The sequence below is a fragment of the Electrona antarctica genome (assembly GCF_951216825.1).
Source record: "Electrona antarctica genome assembly, chromosome: 6".
In the NCBI taxonomy this organism is placed as follows: domain Eukaryota; kingdom Metazoa; phylum Chordata; class Actinopteri; order Myctophiformes; family Myctophidae; genus Electrona; species Electrona antarctica.
The window spans coordinates 36,594,663-36,605,213 of record NC_136811.1 but is presented as its reverse complement, the minus strand read 5'-3'; the positions used below and the strand labels follow the sequence as shown (position 1 = coordinate 36,605,213).

General features: G+C 40.1%; 1 protein-coding gene across 1 annotated transcript; it reads right to left on the bottom strand.

The window, feature by feature from the left end:
• Positions 1 to 385: 385 nt before the first annotated feature.
• Positions 386 to 1,566, bottom strand: LOC306925646 (hepcidin-like). The gene is made up of 3 exons (XM_079504612.1): positions 1,330 to 1,566; positions 974 to 1,051; positions 386 to 628 (listed from the first exon to the last, which is right to left on the bottom strand). Exons 1-3 carry the CDS (start codon positions 1,414 to 1,416, stop codon positions 521 to 523), a joined length of 273 nt encoding a protein of 90 aa, XP_079360738.1. The 5' UTR covers positions 1,417 to 1,566; the 3' UTR covers positions 386 to 520.
• Positions 1,567 to 10,551: the final 8,985 nt, after the last annotated feature.

Sequence of the window (10,551 nt, the reverse complement as noted above, 5' to 3'; positions counted from 1 at the left end):
CAGTCTTCATGGCAGTTATAATAAAAAGCACCAACACCTTAGTTTACATAAAGGGGTAAAATCTCAATTATGTTACTTATTAGTATTTTGTCACTCCCAAATATTGAGATAATTTACAATCTGGAACCATAGTTAACTTTGAAAATGGAAATCACTGTGGTGTCTCTGAATTCAGTGAGCTATGGATCCTATTTAGTGCTGCGGTAATGATAAACAACACATCAAGGCAGTTTTATTCTACTGTTCAGTTAACCTATATTTATTTAGCACCAAGTGCAGACTTTGGACCAAATTTAGATAAAGACATTGTCATGCTTGTAAAAAAAAGCATGGTGAAAATATTAGAATCTTACAACAAAATAAATAGAAAAGAGTAGCCCTTATTTTAATTAGTTCCAACACATCTACTTTTGTCACATTGACAAACATCATACAAAACTAAGCAATATAAGACAGGAGGTCAATTTGTTTTATGTCAGCATAATAAGTTAAAGGTTGCAGTTGTCATCAGAGGGAATCCTCAGAATCGGCAGCAGGGCCCCCAGCCCTGCTGGTCTTTGCAGCAGCTATAGCACCAGATGCACGTATGCATGTAGAGCTGGCGCTTCTGCCTGGTGTGACCTGGCATCTGTGTGGGGGAAAAAACAGTGACGCATGGTGTTTACATCTCTAGATGTACACAGTAGGTTATACACATACACACAATGCACTGCAAAATCACGAGTGTTCATTTTTACACTCAGTTAACAGTGAAATTAACACATACACACACACACGCACACGCACACACACACACACACACACACACACACACACACACACACACACACACACACACACACACACACACACACACACAGATGGCTCATTCTGCGGCAAAAGCAGAGTGGCACTCCATTGGGAAAACACATCCACTTAAGGTTTTAATTTGCTCACGGTAATTGGTTTAATTCATTCTGTAAATGAAACATACCATCAACGATTCCATTGACATCTCTTGATGTTCTGCAACCGGAGTGTCATTGCTCCCTGTCTCCTCCAGCTCTTGTACCTGATAATGAATTAAGTGCATTCAGGAACAACGTCGTATGCATTTGCTGACAAATCATTTATAGCTAACAAGCAAATGATGTGAGCTTAACTACTTAAGACCTTTTTTCTGAAATAGTGAAAAGACACAATATACAAGCTCACAACGCGTCACAATACGCCACATCACACTGCGTCACATCGTGTCGCGTTGAAACTTGTGAGCTTGTAGATCTGCTATTTTTCACTATTAAAAATTTGTTTTTGACAGACACCAGGTTGATTAACTCAAATACTTACCCCAGTAATGGGGACAGCATAGCTCTCCATAATGCAAATAAAGGCGAGCACGAGTGTCACTGCAACTGCAATGCTGAATGCCTTCATTTTCCTTTCCTTAGTTTAGATAGTTTATTTATTCAATCCTTTGAATGTCAGGGTCGACAGGTCTTCTTTCTCATGGGTGTCGAGTCACTGAAGACTACCTCAAAATCTTAAAATTAATTATTGGGCTGTGATGCCTTCTTCGAGTCGTTTGAGTGCCTCCTCTGTATGGTGGTTGACTGAGAGACAGAGTTGATATTTATACACCCTTTGGCCCCAGCTGTTGCCTCATCCTCCATGGAGTTGCAGCCCATTCCTGGCAAGTGTTACCTAACTCCAGCAGGGAATGTTTTGACCTCCTCTTAGCCTTTCTGGCTTTCTCCTCTTTATATTTCTGTAATACAAAAAGTAAGGCACATTCTCTAATCTGTTTTTGATTATGGCCCCATAATATCAAATCAACGATAACATTCTAAATTGTTTTCCACAGACAGGACAAACAATTCCACACGTGAGAAATGTTCTGCTGAAGGAGGCTGTTGTCACTCAAGGGCCGCAGTAGCAATATGCGCTGTATTGATGCAGTGCTATAATGCCATCTGACAACAACCTTAAAAATAGTTACCCCCCACCCTCGATTATATTAAAAAGGGAATTCCCACACCACAGGCTCCAAGATTGCATCAGAAGTGGTTAGAATAAGCCTCACTCCCAATCTTCCGCCGTAGTCTGAAAACCCACCTCTTCAGACTCCATCATGGCCCGTAGCACCCGATGATCTTACAGGCGTATGCAAAGGCTCAATTTATGTAACTTAGATAGCATTTTATGTAGACGTATAGCATTTTATGTAGACAGCACTATAAAGTATATATGCATAGTTTCTTAGCTTACGTATGATTTATAATAACTACTTTTTATGTATGTGATGTATTGCCATGCTTTTTGTTCTTGCTTAATGTAAATCGCTCTGGATTAAGAGCGTCTGCTAAATGCCTAAATTGTAAATTGTATAAGGCTGAATAAAACACACTTTGTTGACCTAGGAAATCCTCTGCCAAGGAGAGGAAGTCACTCTGGAATACCCATGGCTCAGTCCAAAGGATGAGTAATTGCAACCTCTGAAATTGAATAATTACCCTTTCATTTTCAACACTTTCTTGTTGTGTGTAATACATGGAAACCTGCAGTTGAACCAAATTAAATCGCTTTGAGAGTGGCAGAACAGAAGCCAAGGCCTGAATAAAAAGGTCTTGGGTGTTGGTGAATAGGTAATGTGTTTTAATCATTAAAGATCATAATACAAAAAAGCAACATTTGTGAGAAGAAGCTGTTGTATATTGTAAGTTATGGACACTGTCAGGTGCAGGCACTGAAGTGTGGTACAGTATGTTTAAACTATTTAAATTACGGGATATGGCCTGTCTTACAGCTGTACTTTAATGTATCACATCTGACATGCTCTTACGTAACATGCCTATACTTGTCATTATGCAGAACATGGACATTTACATTTGACTTTGTACATTCATTCAATCAACAATCAATCAGTCCTTATCCATGGATAAAAGTCTCTGAGTTGGTGTTTAGAAGAATGGAGCAAAGAGATCAAGTACAACTGCAAAGGAGAGGAAGAGGGGCCCATAGAGGATGTGTGATGGAAGAGTAACTCAAAGGGGAAGACAAAGAGCCAATGTCTTGATTAAATCTGTACCATTGATCACGCAATCAATCACATCCTTTTAATGAGATAAGCTGGGCAGCGGGTCCAGACCAATCTCTGAAAATCAACGGTGGCATCAATAGTATGAATATTCAGGAATGAAAAAGTTGACTGTGCTATATGTATTTCAGTTCTACTGTAAACTATAATTATGTAAAACGGTTATTCCATCCATGTCCTTTATGCAATGATCAATACACCCTTTCTCCCCTCATAAATGTCTTTTACATAAGTAAAAGACAGGCCTGGGCTGTTGAAAGGGGTACACTGGTACAGTTTTCAATGCAGAGCAAGAAACTGCCATAGTGGGTATGGTTGTTGCCAACAATGCCCTTTGATTCAAGAACACCAGACAGCAGTAATTCAAGAGCACAATATATGTTTAGCAATGTCAACAGTGTAAGTGCATGTAGCCACATGCTGACCAGGTCCTTACTGTAAAAGACATCAGATGATGGGAATACCAATATGTAAAAGTGAAAGTAAAAGTAAAAGTAATGACCGGGTCAAAGTGGTATCAAAATAATGTTGCTGTCGGGAAATCTCATATTTCCATATTTCACGAAAGCTCTATTCTATTTTATACATGTCATAGCCTGGGCTTTCCTCCGAGGTGGAAAGCCTGGTGACGCGAGGTTAATACATGTCATATGACAAATGTAGCAAAAACAGTAGATCTTGTAAGCTAACTGTTTTGGACATACTGTACAAGATGTCCACTTGACAGCAACAATAACCATGTGTGTTGAAATCTCTAGTGAACTTGTTCTTACACACCTTCCCATAATCTATTTAATTACAATAAAGTAAAGATATTTGCTGCAGCTTTTGCTCTTGAGTGAAATCCTTACTACTATGGTCTTCTTTTGGTATTATCTTTTCCGGCAACAAGAACAGACCATGTGGTGGTAGTGGATTGCCTTTACATAACTTAATTATAGTTTCAAAAGTTGCGCGCACACACACAATAGGTTAGCAATGTTAGAGTATAGTTGCTGTTAGTGTTCATTGGGCCATTGTTTAATGATCGATAGACATGACATTCTGGGAGATGAAAGTTATGCTGTTTTGGTATAGGGTATTTTTGTTGGACATGTATTCTATGTTTTGGTGTCTTATTAGCATTTTGGAAACTGTGATTCAGTCTAGGAGACTGTGTTAACTGTTTTGCAATAGTGACTTCTGTTTGGAAAATGTGCTCAAGCAATCAAGAAAACATTTAACAGGTGATAAACTACCTGATTAAGATTCATTAACCTGGTTGTCAATATGTTAACAAACTAAAAACTAAATAAAAAACAGATGTCAATAACAATATTGATGTTAAAAACACATAACTGGATATAAATTGATTGCTGTATAAAATTAGGGGGGGGGGGGGGCATTTAAATTGTCATAAGGGTAATATATATTTATTCAAAGCCTTCATAAATGGTCTATGCTATAATACTCTTGGGTACAATAACATGTTATGGGAGCGCTGTTGAAGATCAACTGTGGCATCAATAGTAAGAATATTCAGGAATGAAAAAGTGAGTGTGCTATATATACTGTATTTCAGTTCTACTGTATACATTAATTATTATGTAAAACTGTAAACAGTTTTTCTATCCATGTCCTTTATGTAATGATCAATACATCCTTTTCTCCCCTCACAAATGTCTTCACAGAATTCAAAGACAGGCCTGGGCTGTTGAAAGGGATACAGTCTTCACTGCAGAGCAAGAAGCTCACATAATGGGTATGGTTGTTGCCAAGAATGCCATTTGATTCAAGAACACCAGACAACAGTAATTCAAGAGCACAATAATATTAATATTAATACTGTTTTATTTCCATTTCAACTTTTTATGTTTTGTCATATTGAAAGCTATACAAAAACAGCAGATCTACCGGTATAAACTTACAATGCCTTGCAAGCGACATGTTGTGAGCACAACAATAACCATGTGTGCTATCTGCAGTGAACTTGTTCTTACCACCTTCCCACAATCAATTTCATTACAATAAATTCAAGACATTTGCTGCAGCTTTTGCTCTTGAGTGAAATTCTTACTACTATATGGTCTTCTTTTGTAACATCTTTTGAGGATACAAGAATACAGGCCATGCTGTGGTAGCCTGGCTAATAAGCCAGACTCAAATCACATCGTGTGGTATTTGAGTCTGGAGATGCTGTGTATGGATCTTGTTTCCTGGGGGGCGGGTTCAAACATTTTCTCTTTGACGCAATTGGTCAGAGCTACTGTCAGTCAAAGGTCTCAGCATTGAACGTCACTGTACCAAAGCCCGCCCATATTGCATACCGTGTCCCGATTGGCCACACCAGTTCTCTGGTGTAGGAAATGGGCGTACAATTGAGCCTCTCCAGACCGTAATCCGCCGGCAGGCAATTTTTTTTTTTGCCAACGGCTGATTCGGTCTGGATTATTAGCCAGGCTAATGCTGTGGTAGTGGATTGCCTTTAGTTTAGATAACTTAATTATAGTTTCAAAAGTACACACACAAAGGTTGGCCATGTTAGGGTATAGTTGCTGTTACTGTTTATTGGGCCATTGTTTAATGATCGATAGACATAACTTTCTGTGAGATGAAAGTTATGACATGTATTCTATGTTTTGGGTGTCTTATATATAGCATTTTGCAAATTCAATTTTGAAAACTGTGATTCTGAAATTCAGTCTGTTTGGAAAATATGCTAAAGCAATCGAGAAAAAATGTAATAGGTGTTAAACTACCTGACTAATTAATTAACCTGGTGGTCAATTATGTTAACAAACTAAAAACAAAATTAAAAAAGGTGTCAATAATAATATTGAGGTTAAAAACACATACCGGTAACGGGATATAAATTGATTGCTGTATAAGATTAGGAAAAAAATGACATTAATGAAATATGTGGTTATTTAAATTGTCACAAGAGTAATATATTTATTTATTCAAAGCCTTCATACATGGTATAATGCTATAATACTCTTGGGTGCAACAACATGTTATGGGAGTCAGGCTAGACTGCGCCAGGCTGTCTAGCTCACTGATAACCTTTGTGGTACTATGTGTTGACTTTGGGTGACCACAATGTCAGTGTCAACGAATTTAGCCATGAATGACTCGGCATCCAATGGAATCTATCCATATTTTAGGATTCAGAATAGATGAAAGTGTTGGCCAAATGGTGTGTGTGTGTGCGTGAGTGCGTGCGTGCGTGCGTACAGTCACTACATTCTTGAACTTGTACATTATGTCCTGTCATAGTTGACACATGTAATTTTCAGTATGCATGAGTCAACAATGAACATTAGTTGGCAGTTTTCTGCCTCTGAAAATTGATTAACTGTACCAAGAAGATAATGATTCATTGAATGATGATGATGAGTGCATAAGAGTACGTGTGAATGTGAAAGAATAAAAGATACACATGAATTAGAAAGACAGAGAAATGTAGCCAGGAAACAAGAAAGAGAGCACGAAAGCACATGTTTGTGCATTCACATCTGTTCCAACCACCAAAAGCTATCAGTGAGGATCTTCTGGTCAAACAAAGCGATGCGGCCACATTCACCTCAATAGGCGCCAGTCTACCTCTTCCCCCTGGCCCAGGGCATTGCACCCTGTCTGTTCCTCTTTCGACATCCAGGCAATCCCCACCCCATACCGTATTACATAATGCCCTGATCTTTATGCCCCCATGAGAGGTTTGACTACAGTGGCAGCTAGCCTGCTGCCATATAGGCTACCCAGTGGTACCCACTTCTTGAAATATACCCCCAAGTCCCAACCCACATCACTGCCTTGCCAACACACAGGCAATACAGCCAGACTGTTGCCTTGAATGTTTGGTGGACACAGTATGTTCCATCAAAACTGGGCCATGGTCAGTGTTGTCATGAAAATGTAAATAAACGCCTAGAGCTGTAGGACTATATCGATTAAGTTGTCCACATGCAGTGCATGTTTTCAAACTCAGGGGGCAGTGTGGAATATATCCTGGAAAGGCACTGCATGGTTAAAGGGACACTTCACTCTTTTTGAAAAAAAAAAAATGTTAACACCCCGAATGCGAGAACCGGTTTTCTACATGGTTCGAATCCCAATGGTCCGATGAGGGACACGTAGATCTCCGTTTAGCGCATGTTTTTATTGATTACTTTCAATCAATCGTCTTTCTACACACCCGGACAATAGATCAAGCAGCCCCGATTCATCCCACAACACTCACATGCCTCTCCCCCTCCCTTCCTGAAAACAGGACGGGAGGGGCGCATTGTGTAAACGTAATGGCGGCACCCATGCGAGCGCACATACAACTCCAGTCAACAGAATCACACTGCATAACATCCGATCGGCTTGTCTCCACCTCTCCTCCTGTTTCTCCCTCCTCCCCTCCCCTACCATACCATACCGGCCTGAACGGTCAATCAAATAATGCTGAATTAACTAGCTTGTATTGGTAACTTTGACATGCACAATAGCCTCCCATTTAACCTCCTTGTCTAGGCCTATATTTATTAACCCAATTTAATTCACTTGCACAATGGGACAGTAGTGTTTTCATATATGCCTACATTTACCATGCCGACATCACTTTGCCTCTGAAATTTAATTTAATAACAATGCTGGACAGCTGACAGTAGGCTCTCTTCACTCTTAAAAAAAAATATGTATATATGCAATTTAATTTCTTTGATGCTGAAGTAGGCCTAACCATTTGTTTAATTTCAAGGTTTTTATATTTAAATGAGATGAAGAAAGTCACCACTCACATCCCACATTTCTCTGCGAATGGTTTTACTACTGCCACATGTCGACAGGTGTGTGTAGGCTAAAGAGGCTTTAGGGAAACAGGTTTGCTTCTAAATGTATTGTATTTATGCAGGAGGCCTTACGTGCGCCATGAAGTATGGCTGTGCTCTAGTCTAGGTTGTCTATTTTTCTATGTTGTTGTGTTTGACAGTGTTTCCCGAAAAAGGACATTGGTCCTCATTCACAAAGGAGAAATACGCAAGAGTGTAACGGAAGCTTAACGGAAGCGTAAACAGATGCGGGAAATTCCGTCCGATCACGCAACGTTGTTTTGCCGTGCAATTCAAAGAGCGGTGTGTACCACAGGTACGCAGGTGTATGTTGTGAGGTACGCAGGTGAATGCGAACGGGTGCCAAATGATCGGAAAATCAGCGGATAACTTAATTTGCATTGATCCACGCCCCATTTCACACCATAAAAGGCGTCAAGCATGACTCAGCAGACAGCAGTAAAAAAAAACAAAAAAGAACTATAGGCCTTACAGCTCAAACGAAATAGAGGTCCTCCTGACGGAATGCAACAAAATAATGATATTTTCCAGTATAGTGGCTTCACAAATTAAAATAAAAATGATTGCTGGAAAGAAATTAGGCTATATTAGGAAATTAAAAGAAAATGATCTGACCATGTCAAGCGCCGGAGCGACGACCACCACCTGCAGTCTCTTTTTTTACATCCATATACCATTACATTTGTGCGTGATTCTTTATATTGTCTATAGCCTACCATTAAACTATATAAATCATTTTCCCAAGCTTACAAAACGGTGAACGCTGCTCCGCACCGCTGCAGCAATGTCAAGCTGACTTACGGTATAAAATGCAGCTTTTTTATTTATTTATTTAAGTTCGGGACCAAGGCAGCAAGCTAGCGTATACTTGGCAATTATATTATAAAGCCTTTTCTTTTCTATTAAACAATTGCTCACTCACACCTTTGCAGAGGTAAAACATATATCCGATATTTTTATCAGAGCTGCATTGATTCATGCGGGGAATAGATTAATATCATCTCACTGTCATCTGTCTGAATGCCATGTGGAGAATGGATTTGTTCTGATCATGGACACGTAGGCATAGGCCTATATAGCTATTTAAAATTTCAACCATATACGGCGGGTAGCCTCCTCTTTGTCAGATCTAAGTGCAGGTTAATTTATGATGATGTCATATTAAAATGATTCGCGAATTTCGCGGGACATTTGGCACCAAACTTGATTGATCTCATCAATATAGTAGCCTACAGCCCAGCTATAAGTTCCCCATATTATAATTAATTAAGGTGCACTGGCTTAAAACTATGACTGGCCGAATTGCACGCTGATGCAATAATGTGGACTTCTATTTTGTTATAGGGCTAATTCATTTTCCAATGAATTCGTACAGTGCAGAATGCAGATAAGTGTATGTTCTTATTATAATTGTGAGTTTGTTTTTTAACATGCAGCGCGAGTCCGCGAGAGCCGATCTACAAGCTCACAACGCGTTGCACTGCGAGTAGAAAGCTGTCAAGTGCAGCGCAATCGCGCATGCTAGAAATATCCTAATAAATAAATAAAAAGGTGTCGGGTTTGCAGGGGCAGTTTCTGTATGGGACTCTAGGCTAACCTGCCTCTAGAATGCATGCATTTAGGCATCCAAGTGATACTTGGCTTTTATATAAGCTATCATTTTTTTATGTGCTGACCAATGTTTTGGACACATTCCTACATATTTTATCTGAGATTTGGGGACTTTTAATTGATTCAGAATGAAGACTAAAGCCTTCTGAATAAATCTACGCAAGCAGTACACGACCCTCTGAGCTGGCGCAGCTTTTAGCGGAGATTCCGACCATCCGACGTCACCGTCAAGTTCACGTTCAAGTTCATGAATTCCCACGTAATGTGGGAATCCACGTAAATGCCTGTCCGCTCACGCTCCGCTCACGTTACGTAACGGTATGAGCGTAAACGCCGTTGTGAATGAGGACCATAGTGTCTGATTGGCTGCCATGCAACCAATTTGGCTGCACACAGGCTTCTGTTTGCAGCCTAGAGGGGTGTGTTCAAGCTACGTGCAACACAACGTTTCTTTGGGAAACCCAGCCCTTTGTCACGCTGGTTACCTTTTTGAAGCCCCAGAAAAAGAACGTTAAGGGGTACAAGCAGGCAGGTAGGCCTGCTTGTACCCCTTAACCTTCTTTTTCTGAAATGATAACTGAAACGATAACTATTCCGTGTAGAACCTGATCGCTGCAGTACACCTACATCATGAGGAATGTCCATGTCTAGGGGTGGTCGGTTGGGCAGCTCTATGCTTTCCCTAGAGACACCCAAAAACCTGTCCCTTCGCTTTTGGGCCATATGAACTAGGTGGCATCTCTGGACCTACCTTCAACTCAGCCTCACAAGTCCCCTGAGGGCCTCACTTGCAAGTTTGAGCCCTATATAGTGGCCACATTACAGGACTTTCATATATCGGTCATGGTTGGCTCTTGGCCATGACAAACATTGGGAGGCAGGAGACGAAGCAACAGTGTAAGAACTGTGTTTATTGTAAAATAGTACTAGACATTATAACTTTGAACTGGAGGACAACATAACAAGGCAACGGATCCTATGAGATGTGGAGTCAGTAATCAGTGGTGTGGTGGTGATGGATGTGTGGAACATGGGGTGTGTGGATGGAAA